The sequence below is a fragment of the Hetaerina americana genome, unplaced genomic scaffold, assembly GCF_022747635.1.
Source record: "Hetaerina americana unplaced genomic scaffold, ioHetAmer1.1.p SCAF_5, whole genome shotgun sequence".
NCBI classification, from domain to species: domain Eukaryota; kingdom Metazoa; phylum Arthropoda; class Insecta; order Odonata; family Calopterygidae; genus Hetaerina; species Hetaerina americana.
In genome coordinates this window covers 32648573-32675768 of record NW_027287095.1, presented here as the reverse complement: position 1 = coordinate 32675768, position 27196 = coordinate 32648573, and the positions used below count along the sequence as shown (strand labels likewise).

At 39.0% G+C, this 27196-nt stretch overlaps 1 protein-coding gene across 1 annotated transcript in view; it reads left to right on the top strand.

Moving 5' to 3' along the window:
• mnd (L-type amino acid transporter minidiscs) overlaps positions 1-24450 on the top strand; it is a 136790-nt gene extending 112340 nt beyond the window's left edge. The window contains exons 5-11 of the mRNA XM_071592250.1: positions 15567-15792; positions 18296-18340; positions 18467-18590; positions 18792-18992; positions 19237-19386; positions 20236-20413; positions 22247-24450. Of these exons, the coding sequence (XP_071448351.1) occupies positions 15567-15792; positions 18296-18340; positions 18467-18590; positions 18792-18992; positions 19237-19386; positions 20236-20413; positions 22247-22311 (989 nt within the window). The 3' untranslated portion in view covers positions 22312-24450. The remainder of the gene's footprint in view (positions 1-15566; positions 15793-18295; positions 18341-18466; positions 18591-18791; positions 18993-19236; positions 19387-20235; positions 20414-22246) is intronic.
• Positions 24451-27196: the final 2746 nt, after the last annotated feature.

Genomic DNA, 27196 nt, shown 5'->3' with positions numbered 1-27196 from the left:
TAAATATAGTATTTGTGAAGCCAAGACATTATTGTTTAACCATTGGTGAGGCGTTAAATGGATTCAAAACTTCTTCGTCGTGTATTTGCTCCTTGATGGTGAGCCCCTATGAGGCTTACAAGTTGCAGTTTTTTTAACCGTTACACTGGAAATTTCAGATGAAGCTACATATGGAACAATTGTAAACATTTTCGTTTTACATACTTAAAAAAAATTTCGCACACCAGTATTTTTGAAAGTACTTTCTGTATTGGCGGTAATGTTTATCTAAGGGTCGGCGATATCTATCTATCGCCATGCCCAAGGAATTTGAAACCGCGATCCGTGGGCTGGCCAGACAATACGGTTACCACTCACTTCGGGAGTTTGATTGCAGTAACACTATGTGTACTTGTATGCATTAACCAATCCTATTATTGCGTAATATGGCTCAGTGACAATAAGTCACTATTGAAACGACATGACGCTTTTTTTTAAGGAAAAAGGAAAGACGTTTGAGTCAGGAGAAAGTTTGAGTCATGAACCGTTTTTACGTGACTTGTACTAAGAGAGAGAGAGAGATACGACACTCGCCAATAGTGCCGTCGACCTAGACTTTCCCGTTTTGTCCACAAGGGGAAAATATTATCAACGGAAGATTAATAGCCAACCGACTTTGCACATTCCATAGAAACGAACGCACGGTCATGCTAGCGCTGCATCAGAATCTCGGTTGCATGTTAAGGCCATTACCAAGTCGCGCTCACGTGATCGCTCAGGGCATTGACCAGGGCGAACCTTGCCATTATTACATTAATGGGGTGGGATACTTTCAAGGCAAAATGCCTGGGCAAACGGCTTGTTTCTGTCTACAAAGTATTTCTTGAGAAACTATTTTTTTTTCTCCGGACTTCCATTGAGGTTTGCTCGATTTGTGGATTTCGTTCACCATTGAATGATATAATTGGTTCCCTCTTACCGTTTACCGTGAGCATTAAACATTGAAGATTTCGGAAAATGTTCAGTCATTCACGGAAAATGTGACGTGGCGAATGTACAGTAATGTAAGGAGACCGCATGGGCCATGATCCTCGTAAAGGGTTTTCTGGCGCAGTAAACTAGCAAAAAATAAAAATTTATATTGAAACCGATTTATCAGTCTAATTTTTTGGCCGCATACTATTTGGGAAGGGATAAAACCGAAAAGATTCGAGTAGATTCTTTTATTTATTTACTTATTTCAGTACCGCGCAAGACAGCGCCAGGGTGCGTGGCAGGGGGTGAAAACACACCAGACTAATCTTGACCCGAAAATGACCTTACCGTGCTAGAATTAAAGAGACTAAGTGCAGAACAGATAAGTGTAGATCAGAAAAACATTGTCCGAACCTACCGTTGTCGGACAGTTTCATTCTGATCCCTTTTCGTTCGTGGAAAAAATGACATTTGAAGTCATTTTTCCTATGAATGATTATGGAATAGACTACGCAATTACAGTGCTATATTACCGATGTTTTAGTATATATTGTGCCATGCAAGCCACTGCTAAAGCGTGTGGCAGGTTGTGAATACACACCAACTTAACTTTTACCACTACTGCGATTGGACAACGTCATCACGATCCCTTATTGTCCGTGAAAAAAGTGACATTTTAAATTTATCTGTTCTACACTTCATCTCTATAATTTTATTGAAATGATCTCTTCTAACGTAGTACGATGGGGGCAATAATACATTTTCGACATCACTGCTAAAGAGACGTCCTTCCAATTTATGCAAGAGATTTAATCTGTAATTTAACCTTCGCTCCGTGAGTGATTCCCAGCCTAGCTGCTCTAGTATTTTGGAAACGCTAATAAGTTTATCATAACAACGTTTTACAAATCTAGCTCCTCTCCGCTGCACGCAATCCAATACGGCAATTCATCCAACTTCGTGAGGATATCCCATCTACGGTACTCTCAGCATGTTCTAAATGAGATCCAACCAATCACAGATAACAGTTCTCTTTGACCTTTTCATCACATTTACGCAGTTCTCTTCTAATGAATCCTAATTTTTTGTTAGCTTGTCCACCAGTATAGATATATATAAATATTCGTTGATTGCTCCAAAAATCAGAAATCATAGCAATAAAAAATCGAAGTCACAGTAAAAATATCGAATTACAAGCGAGAACAAGATCAATTGCAGCGTAGACATCAAGTGAGTTCGTAGGCCTGTGTATGCATTTGCTTGTGTGTAAATAAAAATAAGATTTTCATGAACATATACCTCTGTGGGGGTGTGCATTAGTATGTTCTTTATTGTTTTTCATGCATCTAATTTCTCTCCATTTTATGGGTTGTGTCCCAACATCCCCCGCCACTCACCCTTGCAGTGACTTGGGGTTGATTGTGTAGACATACTATATAATTGATTTGTTAGACCATTCTAACTTCCCCCGTTTTCTTTGCCTGTAAATGTGTCAATTGGGATTCATTAAAGTTCACCATTTCATGCAACAAAAAATTTGGTAGAAGGCCTACTCTTAATGTTTGAATTTTATGTAGCATACAATGCACATTTCATTAATTAATTTATTGAAATTTGTAATTCCTTTCTATCTGCTGATAGTCCGAACAAGGCCCTCCACGAGTCACTATGTTCGGCGGTGTGAATTAAATTAGCCAGATTTCATTATTTGCTATTATTATTCATTTCAATATTTGCTATTAATGCTATTAATTTCACGAAAGATACCTTTATCAGCATCTAGATGTTCAAAACTCTCTAAGTAGCTTCATTACCTTTTTCGTAATGAAATGAATAAAATTTTCGTCTCCTAAGAAATTCATTAAATGATTGATCGTTGCCTATCAAATATATCGGATATTGTAGAGCCAACTCATGCACAGAAGTGAGCAAGGATAGCAGCCATCTTTGCATTACAACTTCTTTGACTGCATTTTTATTTCATGCAATAATTTCATCAACGGATATTGATAGTATTTGTGAGGAATTTATTCGAAATTTACTAATTATTTCAATACAAATGCATGCGCTATTTTTTCGGCCCGTATCAAATGATGCGTATTCTGTTGTCAACTGCGGAAATTTTTTCTTTGATAAGATTTTTTAGACAACTTTCCACTGAAAACGCATCTAACCAAATGGCGATCACAATTCATTATTGTGAAATGTATTGATATTATTTCATGACCTTTCTCCATATAATATTCTCAATATCCTGCTTCGCAGTATTTATACTAAAATACGTTCCGTTATTCCTGCAGGGAACATCAAAAAGAACTGCCTCGAAAGAGTTCGCCTTATTTATCACCCTTAACATTGTACATCGCGATCAATGTTGAAGAATTTTCAAATATTATTTGTTACCTTCAAGCACTCCGTGAGGTGGTTAGGTGATGGGTATCTAGTCTATTACAACGATGATAAAATAATTCTTCTCATCTAGATCTTAAATCCGAGTTTCGAAAAAAAATAAATTATTGGCGAGAACGCCGGTTAGAATTCAGTCAAAACGCAATGACCTAACTTTCAACCGCATCGCAAAATTTCCTCAATCCCGACTTTGACTTGCCCAAACCCTCCCAGCGACGCTGCACACGGTTCAGGTCTACCGCGGATCGGAAGAACACTTGTTGACGAGGGAGAGAGGCTTGCCTCATCCTAGTCAGTCAATCGACCATCGGAATTTTCTCTTCGGGCCATCCGGAAGCAGACACGAGGGGGAGTTGGCGAAGAGGAGGGGGTGGGAGGGAAGCAGTAAATGCGAGTGAGTGGACTCACTGGATTCTGTTTACGTATCACCCGGGCGGGGAAGGTGGGCCGGAGGAGGAAGAACGCCGCTACCGTCCGCCCTCCACCTTGCTACGTCTGGCACGAGCACCCTCGGGGGATGATTGCGCTCCGCTCACGAGAGGACGGCGGCCTCCCCCGAAAACAATACGGCTGAGGCGTCGTCCCGCTGACCGATGTGTCAGAGCCGGACTCGTGCCCTGCTCCCCCCTCGCTTCTTCGGATGAGAAGCCACTCCAAATGATTTCCCAAAAGCACGGGTTCCCCCATCGGTGTAATTTCTCTTCAGAGGTTTTTTTTATTTTCGGCGGAATCATGCAGTCTTTGGGTGCTACATCCAGGGTGTTGTAAGGAAAGGAAGTAGTGGTATATGTCCAGACATTCCCTCATTTGTATTAAGTGAAACTATGCCCAAAATAATTTGGTATAATTATCCTCAAAAGGTCCTTATCGTAACTAGACGCGGTCCTCGAGAATATTAAATACTTTTCAACCTGGTTTTCAGCGTTATAATCGCAATTTCGCGATGCGAAAGCAAACGTTGCATGGTCATTTGTAAAGGGTGGATATGCACATTACTGTTTTGAATACCTTGGAAATGTTATCGTTTTACTGACATCTCGTTTGACAAAAATTAGTCATCAACCCGAAGGTCGATTCGAAAGATTAGGATAGAGTTCACCTTGGATGTAAATAGATATGCCATCCTAACTGGTACGTAAGCCTAATGGCGTTTTAAATTCTCACGTGAGGTCAGAGTATACCAATTCATTTCCTCGTGCCGCCTATGGTTTCCCGCGGTGATCAGAAACCCGGAAAATCACACAGTTTGAGGGCAACTACAAAGGCGAAACTGGATTCTCTCAAATCACCATGAATCGACCCCGGACCCTGCGATCTGTCGCCGAACGCTCTAATCATTGTCAGAGAGACGCTGTTTTTAAAATTTGCTGTGAACTGATGACTGAAATATCAATATTGAAATTGTGTCCACACATTGTTAATCTGGGAATATTTGCACTGCTGCCACTTTCAAGATGATTAAATGCGCGACCGGTGGGCAGAGACAGTTACATATTTCGGTGTGGTTGTCCTGTATATGATAAATGCTCATATTTCCCCTGAACTCCCATTGTGTGACCTTGGCTTGTTTTATACCTTAATGGTAGTTCAGGATTTACGAGTAGAAGAAACAGAATATGATCAAATGCTTCATTTTGACTAATGGTCTTGAGTTATAAAATTTTATCCATCTACGATAGGTAAATCTATTGTCGACGTAAAAACAAGACGCAAGTTTAATTTATTATTGCCTACTGTGTTTCATATTTGCTGGAAGAAAATGTGAATTTTCCCTCCGTGATACTAGCAAGTCATGGTTTCGAAAAGTACTGGTATACTTGCATTTGATCTACCTCGTCCGCGTCCGCTAGTGAGGCTGGATCAGCACGGGGTTGCAATCCCACATCAGTTATTTTAAGCTCTCTAAAACAATTACCTGCCAATCTCTTCATTCCTATATACTATTTTATCGCATAAATGCCTTTACATTTACGTGCCATCAACAGTATTTCAATCTTAATAGTGGTTTACTAGACCCCTTATTCAGTGATGATGCCCTCACCCTCCGATAGATTCTCTCTTTTACCTCCATCTTAATTTGTTCTATGTACTTTTCTCGTGGTCGTCCTCGCGGGGTCTTCCTTTCAATTTTCTCTTCTATTATGTTTCCAACGAATCCATTGTACATCACGATGTGTCCATTCCATCTAGTTCTCCTTTTCGTTAAAGTTTTCCTTGTGGTCCTTGCCTCTTCTGCTCTTCTATGTACTTCCTCGTTCCACACTTTGTCTCTCCAATTATCTTCATCATTCTTCTCCAGCGCCATGTTTCAAAGGCGGAAAAAAGGACCTGGTGACGTTGAAAGCGCGATTGGAAATCTTCTCTGCTTCACTTTTCCAATGTTCTGACCCGTGGACATACTCCATACGAACATTTCGACGAACTGCCTCCTGGCCAGGGTCTTTGAATCTAGAACCTACCTCAGGTCCTTTGAACATAGTAGTTTCCTCGTCTTTAAGAACTCCTTAGCTTGAACTATTCATCGTTTGGTGTCGATCGAACTTTTTCAATCCCAAGTGATACTTCTCAGGAAGATGAAGGATTCTCTCAATGTACGTATGTAATTCTTTATTCTTGAAATTAAACCTTGAACTTCCTCTGCCTGTCTTTACTGCCATGATGTCTTTCTTGTCGTCTTTCAGTCAATCTGATGTTTTCTTCTCCATTAGCGTTTATCTTTTCCTTGCAGTCGTCTCCCACTTCTACGTCTCTTCGTCAGCTCGAAGGACTTTCTTATTAACCACTCAGTCCGATCGTTTTTCATGCATCGCTTCTCTGTAGTGCCATACTTTCTACTCCTCTCAATATGTACCATCTTCCATGTTTCACAGTCCTTAAAAAATTGTACTCCACGCATGGACCAGAGATAGATGTCTAAGTATCATTACCGGTGAAACAAAATGCCTCTTCCCCACCCCCCGCATGTTCTGTGGTGGCCTAGTGGGGAGATCTTTCGGCTTCTGACCAGAGGACCAGGGATCGATTCCACGGGGTCAACAGCGAAAATGCAAGCCCGAGCTGCTTGCTTTTTCGGGAAGGTACCATCTCTTTTTGGGGAACTGCAGGCGGCTCAAGGGAAAAGAGGTTACATCTCTTAGAAATACGGTTAAGGGGCAGGGAAAGATATGATAAAAGGTTTGAATGGGAGCATCACTCACCGAGGCACATAAAGCGTGACATCCGGCAGCGTCCCACGGCAGACAATGGGTGCGTGGAGGAGAGTTGGCAATTTAAAGTGACGTGTTCTTCTCCGTGTCGCCATTTAGCCTCCTCCCTGGAAAGGAATAAATAATGCAGCAATTAGTTTTAATTCTGTAGCACTCTAGTTCTAAGCGGTTACACTCCATGTGCGTGGAAATTCTTAAAATGCCTGAAAATTCATATTCACTTCTGTACACCCTGTGCCCCGTGAACTGATCGTCCGCAGTTCTACCTTAATGACTCTAGAGGCGATTTAATTTTCTCTAAACATTGTGAGAATCTTTTGAGCGACAGATTCATGAACAGGCATTCGTGATGATTCTTGGGTGTCTAACTTTGGGAATCCTAACAATTCTTCCCTCGTTATCGCATTTCCCAGAGATCAGGCCAACTGAGCAACATCATGCTGGGTGGAGCTATGCGTCACTTCGATACGTCAAGTTGGCGTCGATATTAACTTTGATGTCCATCTCTCGAAACTGACTCTATGAAACGTCGACATATCGGGGACTACATCGATTTAGATGTCGATATTAATGTCAAATTTGATCGTTGTCGCTGTTGAAATCGTCGTGGACACAGGCAGATCTTATGGTGTGCAATATTTCAATTTAGCAAGCAATAAAAAAATAGCTCCGTATGTTTTGGAGGCACATTTTCTATGGCTCCGTATGTTTTGGAGACACATTTTCTACATACAAGGTCTGTCCCAAAAGTAGTATGACTTATTTTTCCCCGAATAGATGGACGGGCGGCGATTTCTCCGGCTGGGTTCGAGGGAGGGGTGTCACGGGAAAGGTGGCAGTTGGCTCCGAGCCTTTACAGGGTGCGGGTCGTTCGCTCGCGGAACCTCTATAATGTAATCTCGCTGCGCTCCGTCATGAACCTATTATTTTAACTGCGCTACGCCATCAAATTTTGCGTGAAACTGGGAAAGATACTCATTTATGACGTATTTGTGGGTTTCGCTTAAAGGTTGAGGGATTTCAATTGTGACGGTAATCAATAACTCAGCCACCCATGGTAACTGCTAACCAATGGCAAAGGAAATCTTACAAAACTAGGTGATGTAATAGGTTTTAATGAATACTCCGTCCCGTCCGATCTCAACCTGTCGGAATAATCTCGGGATGACATCCTACATGTGAGCTGTTCGAAGTAGTTGTAACTTAAATTCTTCTGTGATGAGTTTAGCAGGTCGATTAAACGGACGAGATGACAGACATATTTTATAGTGTCGACGTGACACTAGATGTCGACGCGATATGGATATCTACGTCGACATTAATGTCGGCCGCAATGTTGCCAACATTTGCAACATCGACAACGGCAAGTGTATTGTTTCGTCGACGACGACTTATCTAGGAGGGGTCGACATGGCACCGATATAGTATTGCAGCATCAGAACAGAAAGCCGATGTCTCATTGCCCTAATGCCGAGGCGGGAATGGATCTTGATTCCAAAACATTTCGATCCGTTCATTTCGAAATGAAACTCGGTCACGTCAAATTTTTCATCTCTCCACCTTCATTACTCAAGGAATAAAATGGTGAGTTCTGTACTAACATGACAGCAATGGGCTCAGTATTTCGCTCGTTTCCAATCTATAGAAAAATTATTGGTGTGTGTGTGTGAATTTCACATGCCGCATAAGGCTTGGCACAATATGGATTGGGTCCACGCCCTTCAAACTAACCATACGGTTGATCACCGTGGTTTTCTTTAAATATGACGATCAGGCCGTTTTAATTCGGTGTCCTCAATCATTTCATGTCATTCTCGTCGGATGTCTTTCGCGCATGAGAGTCGATTTGCGATTTCGAAGGACCGCGAGGGGCCTCCAGCCACTGTCGATGGATTGGAAAGGGCCTCCGCCCCGGGGGCCGAGGGGAACATCGGCGTGTGATGATGCATCATGGCCCCCGCTCCTCGCGGTCCCTTGATGGGGCGGGGAATTTAAAAACGGGCGGGGAGGGGGTGTTGGAGAGGAGGTGAGCTGGGAAAGGGATAATGGAGAGGGCGACGACGGTGGTGGCGAGGATGGGAAGTGGGCGGGTGGGCGTGGGGAGGAGGGTAACGCGCTCCCGGGAGGGAAGAGGAGGAGGAGGCAAGGGGATCGGGGGGAGTGTGGTGTGGTGTGGGGGGGAAGAGGTGGCGAAAAGGATGGATCAGGGAGATCAACACGGGGTTCTTCGTCATCATCACTTCCATGTCCTCCCCCCTCCCCCCGTAACCCTCCCATCAACGCCCACCCAGGCCACGCACCATCCGCCACAGCCGGAAAGCACTCGACACGCGCGTGGTGGTGGTGGAGGGCGTCCGATCCTCAAGTAGCGAGTGCTGCCTTCATCAATGCTCTCAACGGGCATCACACACAATTTCTATTACATTCACACACGAATAAAAAACACATCGCCTTTGAGGCCGCTTTAATACTTTATTTAAACGGAGTCAGTAAAAAAATAGATGGAATAAAAATGTCGTGAAGCTCGCGGACAGTGGACGTTTCGTCACTAGAAAGTGGTCCCTTCGTCAGCAAAAAGGAGATTGAATTAATCTGAAGTGTACTGTTCCCTTGTGGCTGGTGCATGAAAGGGAGGAGGTGCAAGTTAGGAGAGGAGAACGGTGCTGGGTTGAAAAAATAGGGACCAGGTGACGATGAAGTGAGAAGGAAAGAGATTTAATTGGGATTAGTAAGATTGGATTGATTAGGTTTCTTAGATATCAATTGGGATTATTATTATTGCTGGTTTTCTACCGGCTTAGGGTAGGTTTTTGATATACGCTGGCACTACACACTATTTTAACGCATTCCTAACCCGTAAATAATATGACAAAATTTTTGCTTTAATACTTCCATTAATACTAGGAAAACCTCCCTAAATTTCCCCCAGACTTATGATTTTCTTTCCTCTACCTCTATTTCGCAGCATTCACTGCTTATTTAATCTTCAGTCCCATTGCCTCTCAATATCTCCTGTTTCCACCTGTCCTGCATTCATCGAATTTCTCCCAACAGTCGTCTCTCTTCCACTAAAAAGGTCTGGAGCTTGTTCGTTTGTTTCCCTTTCCGTTCATTCTATTTTTTTCCATCTCTCGCCATCAATTTCCATCCGAGGAATCAATTTAATTAATTATACCATTATATTAATCAATTACAGGTAAGGGAACTGGCCCCCCTACCCTGATGTGTGAATTTCACACGCCGTCGGGCTTAGTACTGAGTGATCTCTACCATCACCTACTAAACCGACCTTCGGGTTGATTACTGTGTTTACGGTTTTATGTTTTATTAATCAATCATCCCATTTACGTCTATTTAACCGATCCCTGTGCATCAAAAGTTAAAAGATAGTACATAGCGAATTGGGAAGTCTCGCGCTTTCAAAATTAGGTTTTAGCGATTGGATCTTGCTAAGATTTATCGTTTTCAAATAAGGCAATCACATTAGGCATTGATTTTTAAATTAAACATCCGCTCCATTACGTGCGCATTTAGATAGTCTGTAAGGAAACTAATTTTCCGGGGGCGAGATGAAATGTGACCCAAATAAATGTATATAAAATGAATAATCCATATTTTCCACATTAACTACTTGATTAATGACATTTACTTCTCAGTGGGCTAATTTGAACAATTATTTTAGATCTAAAAAATTTTAATTGGTACGCCAAAACCTCCAGCTATTATTTTATATTTGATGAGAAGTCAATGTAATTTTAAATTTCTAAATTCGTTCTGTGTAGCGGTACGATAAAAATGTAGATAATTAAAGCGTAGAATACTAATGAATGTGTTCGTAATTCATTGTACTAATTGCTTTAGCCCAGGACATAATGTCTCCCGTCGTTCAAATTCCATTTTTGAGCAATGTTCAACCATCTGGGGATAAATATTTGATGGAAGGTCGATCCAGATGCGTTAACGCGAGTGGAGATGGAATGGATTGGTTTGAAATCGGATCGGATGAAATCGACTCGAGTTTAGAGATCGGTTGCTTTGAATCGATTCAATATTGATTGAAAATAATCGATCTCCAAAATAATTGCGTCGAAGTCTCTCGCAATTTCAGCTGAGAAGAAATCATGCCTAATACAAAATTCAAAATTGGCCCCGATTGAAAAATATTCACACTGCAAATCGTGTGGGAAGGATTTTCTTTGAATTAATGGACCATGGCTTGACATCCATGAAGATCATTTACAGAGACCCCTTTGATTCCCCTTTGACCTTCGAGTACTCCTCCCTCTCCTCCTCCCCACAAAACTTTCGCAAGATTGTTTAATCCTCGAATCTCCCTGACAAAGCCTTTTAATCAGCTCCAACACGAAAAAACAATAGCTTTTGGGTAGGGTTCTTTTGTTTCCCGCGGCGCGTCGTTGTTTTTTTTCTGATTTCTGCCGACAGTTGAAAATACGGGCGGCCATGATAAGCAAGATAATTAGGCCGAGATTGAAGATCTGAGTAATGGAACTGATAGCGTCACCAGCAGAGATATTTCTGTTGCTGTCCTGTAGAAGACTGCTTCAAGAGCGCAGAATTTGCATGCGCTCTTTATCCAAGGGAAAACCAGAAAATTTGGACAACAAAAATGGAGCTCAATGAAGAAGGAAAGTCGGAAGGCTCCTTGATGAGTGAAAAATTTGAGGGAAGAGCTTCGTCTAGCCATTCTTAGGATTGACTATCAGTGGTGATCATAATTCCCAACGAAGCTGACCTCTAGAATCATTTATCAATTACTTAATTTTTTTAAAATCTCTCGCAATGAATATTTTCATTTAAATGTTTTGAAAAATTTTGGGGGTCGGGGTAAGTGAGTCTAAGTTATTTTCCAGTAAACATAATAGAATAGTTATGTGGTCATATATCTTTGCTATCAATTCCGATTGGCCGCAATTACATCGCATGGAATGGAAAAATTAAAAACCAAGTTATTCTTGCATTTTAGATGAATGCCATGAATCTAATTTTGCCACACAGACGGCTGAGTTTGATTCTTAAGGGCTTGTTTGGTATTTAATTACCATTTGTTACTTCGCAATTCTTTAAATACAATATAATTAATAGCATTTGGAACTGTATAAAATATTTTATACATGAAAGTACTAGCATCATAAGTATCGTTTCTTGAGGTTGAATGGCTGTAAGGTCCTGTTAAATTTCTGATGTAGCCTAAAAGTTAATGTCGCCTGTACTTCCAAACACACATACACGTCGAAATATTTACGTATACTTTCAATAAATTGTCCTATTGCTTTTAAATTACCGCCGACATTGGGGATTTACCTAATGTACGTCCTCTTCATCTTTTGCAGTAAATGGAGAAAAAGGATGATATATTACTATGAAAGTGGAATGTATAAATACATCAATTAGTTACCAAGATATTATTTGACTTCAGGTGGCAAAAATGAGCCTCAGAAGCTCTCCCTGACACACCGGTAATTCAGACGTACACACCGACACGTCCGTAGGATTCGCATTTATTTCTATTTTACTATCGACAATTTTTATCAAAATACTTGCAAATTTAATAGCACAACTTACTAGCATACATTAAAGGGGGAGTGGGAGTTTAGCATCAGTGATTACGTATGTTAAAAGTATAATACAATCATGTTAAGTATTCACAAAACAAACGCTAATAGAATTAGGCTTACGTCCCAAGGGACTAGTTCATTTATCATTTTCCGTATCATTACCATATTTTTTATTTTAAAAATTGTCGTTCTCATTACGAAGCGTCATGGAGTGTACATCGTATACCACTGCTTAAGCCTGTTCAATATTTCGATGTATTGGCAGCGATTTGCTTTGTTAGTGCGATTATGTCTAAATGCGATGTGAAGTTGCTATCTGAAATCAATCAATCAACGTAATTTACCAGATCAACGTAGATTTTGGACAACCCCGAAGAACTTTCATGCCCTACCAGGTCTTCCTCATTTGTTCATTATTTCCTTCTTCAGTTCCTCGTACCTTTTGCTTGTCTCAATGCCATCCTAAAATCTTGTTCTCTTCCTTTCTCTACTTAGCTTGCCTAATATGCTTCCTTCAATTTTTGCCTTTAAAATCCCAATATTTCATGCCAATATTTCTCCCTTCCCACTTTTCCTGCCTTCTTCGAATTTCCTACAGCAACCTCCTCTCTTTATCCAGCATATCTAGAACTTCGTCGTTTGTATTCCTTTGTGTGCTTCTTAATTTTTTTCAAATATTCTCCAAACCAATGTCTCGAAAACCTCTGATATACTTTCGCTCATATTCATGCAACCGAGATAAGGTTTCGGTTCTATACGTATAGAGCGTTGCGCTCCACATTAGTGCATTTACCAATCTTTTCCGTACGCCTTCACTCAGCGTGCCTCTCATCAAAACTCTTCGTGCAAATTATTTTTTTTTGCTTGCGTCTATTGCAAATTATTCTTCTAATATCTCTAAGACTACACCCATTTTCCTTTCAAATATTAATTAAATGCCTCAACCGCTTCACCTACTCTAGTTTATTATGCCCACCTACTTTATTTATTTTTCATGAATCCGAAAACAGCCAATTTCTAAGATGAATATCAATAATTAACGTAGATTTGTAAAGTCTTTAGAATCTCATTATTTTTCTTGTGGTTTGTTGTCGTCCCGAGCTTCACGGACGGCTTCCGTAAAACGGCAACACTACCGGCAGTCCCTTTGCTATCTGACAAATCATTTGCTTGACCAACTGCAAACCTGACGTAAACATCTCGTCTGCCCATTACCCATTGTTATTTCCAGCTCAAGCCCTTGCAATGCCGACCTTAACATTTCAATATCCCGTAAATCCCTTAACATTTACAATATCCCATTTTAAATAACGACACTTGACATAAGATAAATTATGGAGGGTGGAGAAGAAAAGGGATGTATCTTTTTAATCATATTTCAAATCGTACAGAATCAGAGGGGGAGAGTGTGAAGGAAACTTTCAAATTCTCTCGTGTCGCATAAATCTATTTTGTGTACTTCGCGATGCTGTACAATCCCAATGTCAAATGAAAACCTCTTGGGCGGCATTCCCGATTACTCCGTCCTGCGGCATTAAAAAATCCGAACTTTGCACATCACCCGACACTACCACCTGGGTGCTCATGATCCACTGTCGTAATGAACCCTGTCGTTTTCCCGAGGTATGATGGACAAGGATGAATACAAAACATTTTTCGTCGCGAGGTTGCCGGAGGACGAAACGGAGGATGAACGACCTCCAAACTCTCGTTCACGGCCGGCAGAAATACGCGAGGCACCCTTTCCCGGGGAGAGGATGAGAGAGATGTTTATAAGGACGGTCCTGCCCCCCCCCCCTCGGCTCCTCTCCTTCCCCCCCTTCTCTCATCATACTCCATCTGCGCTCTCGCCTGAAGGGGGGCTAATTGAATCCATACCTCCTGTAGGCAGATTCACGTTCAAGGATCCTGCATATACTACGAATGGATGGACCCGATCCCTCACTCGTTCGTGAGTATTTTTTGTCGTCATTTCATTCCGGAGCCATCAATGTTTCCGGGTCGAGCGTGCGAATTTTCCACATTGATCGACCATCTTTGAAATGCTGTGAAGACAATCGAATGGCGGATCTGAGGGTTGATTTAAACTAGTCATGCCTTAACACATTTTGTCTATCGCTTCTTGCCGACGCGGCGATATACGACGGAGGCGCTTGGCATGAAAGTCCCACCCGGAACAAAAGTTAACGCGAAATAAACACGATGTCCATGTTGGTATCTTCACCTATTAACTTGCATATATTCGTATTAAGCGAAACGATTTGCTTAAATTGTGTCTTATACTGTATCTCCAAATACTATTTATCGATGCTGAATAAAGATCCTACGAGAAACATTTCGAACAGTGATAAGCCATGTCCTCTGCTATTTCTATTATATTAACCTTTAATTGCGTTTCTCAGTGGCGTTTAATTTTCACGAACGTCTCGGCGCTTGCTAACTTCTTTTGTTGTGGTCTATTTGTCGGAAAGTACGGATTTCTTTCTTTTTTCTCGCATGGCGCTATTACTCGTAGAAAACTCGTGGAGCACGTTTTAAATCGAGAAGACTTAGCGTCGACACACTTTGGCCTGCCACTTTTCCACGACTCGAAGCCTCCCTGATAGGCGGATTCCGGAAGGTACTTAAGAATACGTGCGCAAGCTTCTTTGACGGCACTTAGGGTCCCATGGTGGTGTCCTTTGAGGGAGGATTACACTTTTTGAGAAGAGAAAATAATCTGCTGGTGCCAATTCGGGACTGTTCACAAAGTCGGGGTCTTCTTCAATGCGCTGAAGAAGGTGTTCGCAAGCAGACACTTGACTCTGCTCGTGGTCAAGACCTTCGGGACGAGTTTAGCGTAGATCGTTGGCATCGCCAAATTTTCAGTGATAATGATGTACACTGTCATCGTATCAATGCCAATACGATCTGCGACTGACAAAATGTTGCAAGTTGGAATTCTTCTTTGAGCATGTATTTTGTCTTGTCAAATATGGAAATTTCTAGTTGATTTCAAATTGCGATATTAATGTAGTTGAATAGCTTATCGTACACATATGTTTACATTATATTCTTGCTTTGATTTTTGTCATACTGAGTGAGATTATTTATTTACTAAGCATTAGTCCGAAAACAGCACATTTATGGCCTTACCATTGGAATATTAACAATGGCCACATTTACAAACACCCAAGCCCTAGGTGGAGGAAAACTCACCCAGGCGGGAATCGAACCCGCGAAATGGCAGACCAGGGCGTTACCCCGGCACCACCGGGGTTGGCAAGGTGTTCTCATTAGTTAAAATTTTGTGCATGATAGGTTTTCATTGATTTAATGATAGATCATTCAATTTTTCTTTCACTGTGAAATTATTTGAATGCTAATTAGTAATAATGTATATTATCGTATATTAATTCAGAGTATTTATCTTTTACTCTAGGTTTCCTGACTGCAATCAACTGCTACAATGTGAAATGGGCAACAAGAGTCCAGGATGCATTTACTGCCACAAAAATTTTAGCATTGGTTATCATTATTATTGCTGGATTGACTGCTTTAGTGATTGGCGAAACAAATAACTTAGAAAACATGAATCAAGGTGCAAATTGGGATCCAGGATATATTGCTCTTTCATTCTACTCTGGACTTTTCTCCTATGCTGGATGGTAAGTTAATGTTGTTTAGTAACTTGGTTGATAAAATTTGTCTCCGGCATAACTTTATGACATTTGCATAGCCTTATGAAATGAAATTACTGACTTTGTAATTCTACACTTTTATTTAAATTTACCCACACATTTACAACCCCGAATATTTAAAAGTACCAACTGCCAAATTGGGCCGAGTACTGTATCTAGGGAATATTTCTCAAAAAGCAATCACAATTGTATCTAAGGAAAATATTAAATGTGCCTTTTACAGTGGTTTAGGCCTTAAGAACCTGATCTTTCACTCTAAATACAAAGTTACCTAAGATGAGAGTATTGGAGTGTATGAATTAGAGTCCTCAGAATGTAACACAAAGTATGTTGGGCTAACAGGACGAACATTTAAAGAACGGATAAAAGAACACCAAACATGGGTTAAGAATAAGAACATAACATCCCTCATTGCGAAGCACCTCATCGAGAATGACCTCAAGAGTAACTTTGTGACTAACATTCTTCATTTTGAAGATAAAGGTCAAAGGCTGGATGCTTTGGAACAGTTGGGAATTTTAAAATGCATCCGTTGCAAGGATGAACTTGCCAATGAAAATTTGTATCCCTCCCTCTCCTAGACATACCACTCTCCCAAGTCAACGACTTACACCTAAAGATGTAATTCTCTTTTCCTCCCAGCTACATTTTAACCTTTTTACCCCTCCACCATCCCTTACTCTCTTACCAGCCCTCCCTTCCCCAATCAGAAGGTACCAAGTTTGCTTCTATAAGGACCACCTGATGATGACATTCAACATCAAAACCGGGGTCATGTTTTTAAATAAAGTGTGTGGAATTACAAAGTCAATGATTTCATTTCATTTTTATACACTTGGTTGATATTCAAATAAAGCATTTGTGCCTTTTCATAAGGCATTAATGGATACTTACGAGGGTCATCCGGAAAGTAGTACCCGTTCGTGCCGTATGAAGTGCTGACGACGCGAGTAGCCGCTGGACGAGGTCAGATAGCTTCAGTGGCTTGTCTGCCTTCTCTGAGCCAAGTTGCGTGACGCTAGCATTGCCTGTGTTGTTTCTATGATTGTTTACAATGTTTAAAAAAATTGAGAACGCCGCCAGTTGTGAAGTGAGGGCAGTGATTAAATTCCTCAATGCAAGAAACGTTCGCCCATGTGATATTCATCGCCAATTAAAGGAGGTGTATGGAGACAATGTAATGGACGAGTCGTCTGTTCGGCGGTGGTGTCGCAACTTCAACATGGGGAGGGGGAACACACACAACGATGAGCGTTCGGAGAGACCGTCTGTCATTACAGACCAACTGGTGAGCTCAGTTGACGAATTCGTGAGGAACGATCGGCGCGTCACAATTGATGACATCTGTGAGCATTTTCCCAATGTTTCTCGAACAATTGTTCATGAAATTGTTAAACACCATCTGCATTATGCAAAAATTTGTGCAAGATGGGTCCCTCGTGTATCTCAATGAGCTGGCGGCGAAGGACTATGCAGCAGGAATACAGAAACTTGTCACACGTTATGACAAATGCCTTAATTTGCTTGGAGATTATGTTGAGAAGTAGTTTAAAGTATCCTCTTTCAAATAAAATTTTTTATGTTTGTTAATATTTACTTTTGTGTCTTTATTTCACGAACGGGTACTACTTTCCGGATGACCCTCGTATATATATCAGATCTGTGCCAAATAAGTAATGTGGGGGCTACTTGGTTTCCTGGGTTACCTCCCTCAAGTAACAGATTGATAAACTGGCCAAACTGGGAATCATTTCTGATGAATGACTTGTCAGACCATGAGAATTTTATATCTGTCATTCTAGGGACCCATACTTTCGAATCATGCCTCAGCACTGGTGTAATATTAATCTTTCAATGATGTATGCCCAATTCACTGATCATGAAAGCTAATCTATTGAACTCCTGCAATTGATTTAATTGTGTCTTTGTGTGAGCCTACAAACAAAATAAAGTTTTCATTTTATGATTAAATAATCCTGGTAATCCTATGTATGCTGCTTCTCATGTGAATGAGACCATGCCTGACACTTTTAGCTGTATAAATTTGCTTTAAATTGATTTGAGCAGTACCTGGCATAGTGATATGCATGAGAGTTTTTTTGCCTCACTGGGATACCTATCTAACTGGGCAAGTACAGAAGAGCACCTATTAAAACGTACTCAGTAACTATCTATGCACCAGTGCTTGTGAAAAAGTTCTGCATCAAATGGATGAAGTTAAAATTCATTTCTTAAAATAGCTTGGTCTCTCGGCCTGATTAATCATATTGAATTATGATAGCTATTTTTAACTCTTACTCATATCAGGAAATGAGGGAGGGATTGAAATTAAAAGTACCTAATAGTTATTGAATGGCAGAGGTATATATTGTTTGCATATGAGTGCTGGCATTGTCTCATAATACATATTAAAAATAAAAATTTCAGAGCTAATGTTTTGCTTGTTAAAATGTTGAATTATTTCTTGTAGGAACTATCTAAACTTTGTGACTGAAGAACTGAAAGAACCTTATAAGTAAGTGTTACTTCTTTCAACAAGATGATATTTATTTTCTGAAATCTAAGGTACATGCTAAAAAAAATAACTAGGATCTAGTGGTAATCCAAGTTAGAAAATGAACCCTAACTTTTTTTCTTTCAGAAATTTGCCTCGTGCTATATGGATCTCAATGCCAATGGTCACAACTATTTATGTATTAGCGAATCTTGCATACTTCATAGTGCTCACCAAAGATGAAATCTTGTCATCTGATGCAGTAGCTGTGGTATGTTACAGTTTCACATCTGTGCTGTGTATAATGAAAAATGTAGATTATGATACATTTGTGCCATTTTTTGAAGCACAGTACATACTGAAAATAATAATTACTTGGTTAAGTGCCCTCTTCAAAGTAAATTTCAATCATATCAGTAAGTATTTTTTAAAAAATATGTGGACCATGAAAATGTTTTAATTTATATTTCAGACCTTTGGAGATAAGTTACTGGGTGTGATGTCATGGACAATGCCATTTTTTGTGGCATGCTCTACATTTGGTGCTCTTAATGGTGCAATATTTGCATCATCGAGGTTGTTTTTCGTTGGAGCCAGGCAGGGTCACCTACCAACGGCAATAGCTCTCATCAATGTTGACAGCTTTACACCAGTACCGTCCTTAATTTTCTTGGTAAGTGTCAAAAGCTTACCTCTAGAATTGAAGGAATTTGTAGCTTCATTAAATCATTTCTGTTTTCATGATACCTACTTCATTTTTATTCATTGGTATGTTACATTTGATTGGCAGATTACCCCAGGGAATTTTTATTCATAAATGAATATTTATGAATTGAATGATTTGAAATGCTGGAAATAATTCATCAATTAGAGTTAATGATGCTATTAAAACATTGACTTTTGTTTTTTGCTTACAGTGCATTGTTACTCTAGTACTTCTCATCATTGAAGACGTTTACGTTCTCATCAACTACCTTGCATTTGTAGAAGCCCTATTCACTCTGTTATCAGTGTCTGGATTATTATGGCTACGAGTGAAAAGGCCAAAGGCAGATCGTCCCATCAAGGTTAGTCATACCATAGTATTTTCTCAAATAATTCCCCATGCTTGGTACCATGTAAAAGATTTATATTCAATATGGAGTTCCAGTTGAACATTTTCTTAAATCAGACACATAAAAATCTCAGAAAGATCTGACACCCAAAGAATTATACTGTTCGCATGATATTGGGATGGCCAGAAGAATCATCACCTGCTTGTGAACTCAATCTCTATGTTGGTAGCCAAGCAATCTACTCACTAGACCACCACACACCTCCATATACATTGGCATGAAGTTCAGTCAAAGATTTCTTTTCTACCACCTCTTTTCCGAGTGCATACATCTCATATTTGTCCGTTTACAATAATATTTCTGAATTTATATTGAAAACAAAACTCACCAATGGGAAAGCATCAGATAAAAATAATATAGAATAATGGTAATTAAGTATTTATACATTGCTTTAACTGAGTCCCCTAAGACATTTGTTTTCAAACTTCAGGGGGTAAATATAAATCGTACAGTTTTGAAATACTGTAGGCAAAACCATACCTTTCAAATATCTAAATAATTTTTGCCTTGACTTAATTATCTTCTCTATCATTCTCCATTATTGTAAATAATAGCCTCAAGTGATTTTCATTTCCTGAAGCCAGTCATGTTACTGATTTCAAATTATAGTCAGCATCAAAGAGTGAGAGAGGAAGCCAAAAGTAAATCTATTATTGTACATAGCAAGTAAACAAATCAGTTAATTGGCATAAGTTAAAGAAATATTTTTTGGATATACTCAATACAAGCTGACTTGAGTTAGCCTTTTATAATAATTGCAATGTTCTACAGTTGAATTTTTCTCTTATCCTTATATTGCAGGTCAACATTTTGCTTCCAGTTATCTTTTTTATCATTTGCACCTTCCTTGTTACACTTCCTTGTTATGTCAGTCCATGGGAGGTTGGGATTGGATTGATTATAATTGCATCTGGAGTTCCAGTTTATTTAGTGTGCATCAAATGGAAAAATAAGCCACGGTGGATATCTAAGACTTCATGTAAGTATCACTGAAGTTTGTATACAATAAAAGCCCATTCATCAAATGCAGCTTTCTTCCCTTAACTCAATATTGAAAAAGGGGGTGTGGTTTTACACAAGTGCAAGCTTTAACTCCTCTACAACTTCTCAGAAGGTATTTTTGACCATTTTCTGAACACTCCTCTTCTACCTCTTTGACCAAGGAACTTTGCATCACACATTGTGTTGGGAGGAATTCAGATACGAGCTCAAGGCCATCAAGCATTAACTTTTGCTCTTCAGAACTCTCCTTCTCTAAAAAAATGTTGTTTCTTCTTTCTCTTGACCCAATGACTTTCAAGAGGGAATGATAGACTAATGTGATTTGACTATCTTAAGGTGTGATATTTAGAGGTTTTGAGACAGTTTATCTATCATACAGAATTGTGCCTAAATTCTAAAATGAATAGTTTCAACAGATATGATATCATACACTAAATACTAGTTCTACGCTAATGATTACCAGTGACTAACATGAGTGACCAACAAATTTCAAGGTCATAAAAAATGCTCCCCTACCTACATATTCAGTGATTCATCATAGTGTATTAATCTCAGCATTTTTAATTTTGAATTCTGCCACAATATGATTTCAAAAATGAATTTCACCCTGAATGTCACATACACTTCTTCAAAAAACCTGAAGTGGATAACCTTAAATATTTCAATAAATGTTTATTATGTTATTATAATGTAATCTACCGGTTAAGGTAGGATTTTTTTTGGATGGACACAACTACCAAATAAATATTTTGTGACTCCTAACGAAACAAAACACAATCCAGCAACCTACTTTACATCAAGTCCCTCTTCATCTCTGAGTACTTCCTTCCTCCCTTCATCCTGTCCAATATCCCTATCCTGTTCCTGCCCTTTCCACGTTTGCCTAGCATTCTCCCCTCTATTACAGTCTTCAACATCCCACTGCTGATCAATACGCCCTTCATCCATTTTTCTTGCCTCCATAGCATTTCTCCCAACAAACCCCTCTCTTTGCCCTCCATATCAATTACTTCCTCATTTGTTTTCTTCTCGGTCCATTTCACCTTCTCCATTCTTCTCCACACCCACATTTCAAAAGCCTCCAATCTACGTCTATCCTCCTGCATCAATGACCACGTTTCTGCGCCGTACATAGCTACGCTCCATAATAAATGTTTACTTCATCAAAATTTATCACATATGTATGTCAATAGTTTAGTACTTTTGAAATTTTCTTTAATTTCTGTTCACATAAATTGAAGACTAAAATGTGACCTTTAGCATTAAAAACGTCAACCTATAATTATCAATTTTTCCTTATAACGAAAAAGGTTATATTTTGGAGGAAAAAAAAGGCGGGATAGTAATCTCATGAAGTACCCTCCTATCAACTATGTAAGTGACTAACATTGATTAGTCCAAAATTAAAATAAAATTCAGAGATTATCAGGTAAAAGAAATGTTATTAAAAATATGGATGGGTTAGGAAAATGCACATTCATGCATAGCACACATGCATGTAAGATGCACTAGCAAAGTCTATGACAACATTTTTAATGAACTGGCATGTCCTACCAATCAGCAAATATTTTAAACACTGTATAGAGTATGACATCCTATAACCTAATGTTCTGTTGGAAGCTGGTCAACTATTGGCCATGCAGAGTCACCCTCCATCCCTATCCCCTGAATATTTTTGTCTGATAGGCAATCTTTAATTTACAGATACCTTGTTATCCTTTACGTCTTTATATATAGTTAGATATGCATATCTATATAGCTCTACCTTAATGCTAATGATTAAAACAATCTATTTTCTGTTTCACTTCAGATATGATCAACATGTTTTGTGCCAAGACATTTATGTGTGTGATGGAAGAAGAGAAGTCGTCGTGAGATATTTAGTGTTTAAAATCATTCTTTACAAGAATCACATCAGCAAGAAATGTGCTGCCAGATTTTAATGAGGCTCTATGAGTCTGAGTGATTGACGTTGTGTACCCTCTCAAACTGCCTTTGTGATAATTGTGTTTACGAGGGATCATCATGTGATAAAAGGGTTATTTACTCTACAGCGATTTAAGACAAGAAGAATTTTACATATGAGTAAATTAACAAAACTGTGGTACATGATGAAGCATGACATATTTTCAGTGAATAGCATGCATCTGCAGTTGTAAATGTACAGCTTTTTAATACATGATTGAGGAAGAATGCTAAGAAAATGAGCACCTGCATTAAGCATTGTATCATTATATAATGGTGCTCGTATAAATTATCACTGTGTAAGCATTTTTTTTTAAGACTAGGATCTAATATTGAATCCCATATTTATATTACAATCTTTTAAAGTTATCTGTAATAATTCCACATTGAACAAGAGTAATATTTTTATAGATATTAATTAATTTAATGATTGATTAACTTATTTGAGCAATATTTTGAAGGATCTGCATTATTTTGTTGCACCACATTTATCGAAATTCACCATCATCCTCTCATAAGTAAATACATATCTTAGGTTCATCATCCTTAAAGCACCATATTAAAATGTCACTTTCAGTCAAGCCACATGAAGTTAGACTTGAAAATGAGGAACCCAGGAGCAGGCTTTTGGGTTTCACAGATCCAATTCTGTTATCCTGTGAAAACACTCAAACCTTCTAAGTTGTAAATTGGTGGATTCAGGAAGTTTGATCAATCATATTTACTCCAAGTGAAAAGAAGTAGATTATGGAACCAAATCCTATACCAAAGAATGATATTATGTATAGGCTTGATAAAATAATGTTTTCTAGTGCCATTAAATGGGGCTCATTGAAAGGTGAGAGACCATTCTGCTCATTTGCTGGGATGCCATTAAAACGCTTGTATGTAATAAACCATGTGTCTTCCACAAATGGACAATGCTGAAGTTGGCGGCATTCACTACCTTAAGATGTGCACACTGTAATTCTTCAGATATATTTTAGGTATTGAAAATTTTTATTAGTCTGAAATACATCTTAGGATATCGCTTTGATGTCACTTATTTGCTCTCTATAAAATGAAAATTGATGCTCTGTTTTATCAATAATGTTCATTCCATACTCAAGAGCACAGTGAAAGCATGGGGAATGCAGAGTACGGAAAATTTGTGGCTCTTTTCTTTTACTGATTGTCGGGCGTATGAATGTCTGAATTTTGGAAGGCTCAATTTTTAAGGAAAATTAATGCATAACACATTGTAAACCCCCAAAACATCAGCTGAATTTAGTTATCCTACTGATTTACTGTAAATAGGCACTTTGATAGTGTTGAAATTATTAAATTAAATACCTGCATGTATGTGATGAACTTAATGTGATTGGTAAAAGTGTTATTCAAATAACTGATGCCCCAAGCACCATGAGTAATGACTTGATCCCTCATGATCCCTGGACAATTCAAAAGGTTGCTGAGAGAAATGGGATAGGACCTTGTTCTTGATGATCTGTAGAATGAATATAGACAGATCCGATCAATATTACTGTAACCCATTATCCATCAGTTAGTGGTTGTGTCTGGTGTAGACACCAACTTTATCCTCAATGAATAACAGGAACCCAAGAGTTCCTGGTAACATGGGAAGAATGCTCTTGCTAACGATTCGTTGTGAAGCTGATTAAAAGTGGCTTTTGATGATTATTCCCCATGGCATTCATGTCATTTGAGGAGAGTAACTAGGACAATAAACTTTCAATGCACAATGTTGGATTAAAAATCAGCTTTAAAATGGTGCCATTGGTTTCAACATCCATTATCTTGTGGTATAAATAAATGTGAGTTAGTACATCAATACTCGCGCCATGACTTGAAGGAATATCTGTACCAAGAACTTTGTCGTTATGTTAAATCAATCAAAAAATGTCATGTGTCTACATGTTGCATTAAATCAATCAGACAATACTGCATCACTGTATTATTTATTCTCTCCATTATTTTCACAAGCCAAAAATAGTCAAATACTTTATAATTAGACTTCTTAGCTAACATATATTTCTTTGCCTCCTGCAATGTACTCAAAAGTCTTTTCAAAATATATCATGCAGTACTTGTGATTTATTTTCAGAAAATTTGATTCAATTTGTTTACATTTTAATTCACTTGACTGTAGATATACTATGAAAATATAGCATAAATAATTTCATTTACTAAGATGTGAAACTTTCTTTGCCCTACATGTATTGGAATTGATTTTCTTCTAAACTCCATATCAGTGTGAAATGCATAAATTGGTACCAATTGAAAGAGAATTCTCGACATTAAACATCAATTATGGACAGCACTCTCACCTGTGTTATAAAGGCCATGGGCCTGCTAAGAAGTGGAAGAGAAATAAAGGTAAGGTAAAGGAAAATAAAAAATGCAGGTGGGGGAGGAAGAGTAAGTATATCATGAGCAAAGGGAAAAGGATTGATTTGATTGAGTTTAAATGGTTATGGTGGATGGTCCACAAGGTAGAATAAGGATTGGTTGGTAGGGGGTGAGAGTGACATTCATGTCTTCAAACTCTTGATGGCCAACATTTCCAATATACACGTCCTTCAGAAATTCCACTGGAAAACAATCAGAAGAGATACCCTAATAGCCTCCTAAAAGCAGCACCTAAGCCACTTGTAATCTCTGACAGCTATTGTATTTCATTCCTGGCTTGTACTTTCCCACCATGAACTAAAAGTCAAATAAAAAGGTAGATACTTCAATTTTCCATTCCAATCCACAAATTCAGTTTTAGTGTATGTAATATCCTTTGGGAGAGTGAAGCTAAGCATAAAGTGTTCAAAATGGATGGACATGTATGCCTATTGATGCAGAGCCTATCTTGTTGAAGATGTTTGTTAAAGAGTAGGCCAACTTCTACTGCTTCTGTCAATTTATTCAGGAAAACTATTTGATGCTTCACCCAATCCAAAGACAAAGTCCTCTAAAACTGCTAGGGTGAGTGATCCCATGAGTGAGCTGTCAAAATGTTATTTTAATGGAATGTAGCTACCACAGATAATGTTATGGTCTTTGTAATCTTTCATTTTATTTAACTTAACCAGCTACGAGGCATATAGGAAGGAAATTTTCATGGAAAGGGTGTGCTACACCTCATTGACGAAGAGTTGAAACACCTCTGAAGGGAAGTTAACATAAAAATGACGGTGGCAAATAAATATTTGCAATTGTGTACTGAATTTTCACGTTTTTTATTTAATCAGTCATGTTGCATATGTTAATTCCAAAAAGTTAGCTTAAAAAATAAATTTACTCTGTAGAGACATGCAGGGAAGTAGATAAGCTGGCTGGATTAGACAAATGAGTAATGCAACTGCCTACTAAAGCGGCACATTTTAATCCTGTAATTGGTTGTACGAGGGTAGTTAGAAAGGTTCTCAGAATCACCACCAATTGCCAGTGCTCTGGGAAGAGATCTGTGGTGCAGAGGCCTCTCTGCTGTTGTAACTGTATTGTGATTTTTGAAGATGGAAAAAATTGAGATTCAAGCAATAATTGTATAATTGGTAAAGAAAGGTATAAAAGCAAAGAAAATTCAAGCCAGCTTTCAGAACACTGGGGGCTCTACTCCTTCACATTCAACTGTTGCCAAGTGGACAAACGAGTTTAAGTTTGGTTGGGACAGCTTAGATGATGATCCACGTAGTAGTCGGCCAAAATGTGCCACTACCCCAGAAAATATTGTAAAAGTGCATGAAATGGAGAATTGGTCTGAAAGTGTAAGAAATTGCTAAAGATGAAGTGATGTCATCTGCACAGGCATATCACATTAAAACAGAGGAATCAGATCTGAGCAAATTTACTACTAGATAGGTGCCGCAACTCTTGATGCAGGATCATAAATATATCTGGATAGAAATTTCCAAACTATGTTTGACATGTTTTAAGAGTGACCAACAAGATATCCAGCACCAGTTTGTGACCACAGATGAATCTTGGGTCCGGTGCTATACTCCAGATACAAAACAGTAGTCAAAGCAGTGGAAGCATGTTGATTCACCCCCACCAATGAAAGCAAACCTAATATGGTCGGAAGGAAAGGTGGAAGCTTCAGTTTTCTGGGATGAGAAAGGGATTCTGCAAGTAAATCATCTTCCCACTGGTTAAAGCATTAATGGAAAATACTACACTAACCTTCTGGGCTCACTGCAGCAAAAGATGCATGAAAAAAGTCCAGGTTTAGCAAGGAAGAAAGTGATCTTTCATCATCAAGACAATGTATGCCCTCAGACAAGTGTCATCGCTATGGCAAAAACGATACAAATTATTGCCACTCCTGCCTTTCACCTGAATTGGCTTCTTCATATTTCCATCTCTTCACCAAGCTCAAAATTTCCCTCGGCTGATGGACATTCCCTTCAAATAAAGGACTAACATCTGAGGTAGGTGGGTATTTTGCAGGCCTAAAGGAGTATGAGGGCGGTTCAATAAGTACCCGTATTCGACAGCAAAGGGCGTTCCTGAGGGAAGTTTATGTTATCATTATGTGCTACCATCTATCAAACAATGGTGAAACAAATTTCAGACTGATTTAAAGGTTAGTTTGGATTTGGCAGCCATTCGAGTGAGACGTGTTTCGTGATTTTTGCTAAGATGGAAAAAAGAGCAGTATCGTTCGGTAATTTGCTTTTGGTTTTTGGATGGGAAGAAATGCGAGGAAATAAAAGCAAAGTTGGATGCTGTTTATAGGGACACTTCGCCATCCATGACCACAGTTAGATATTGGTTCAATGAATAAACGTGGGCGAAAATCTGTATA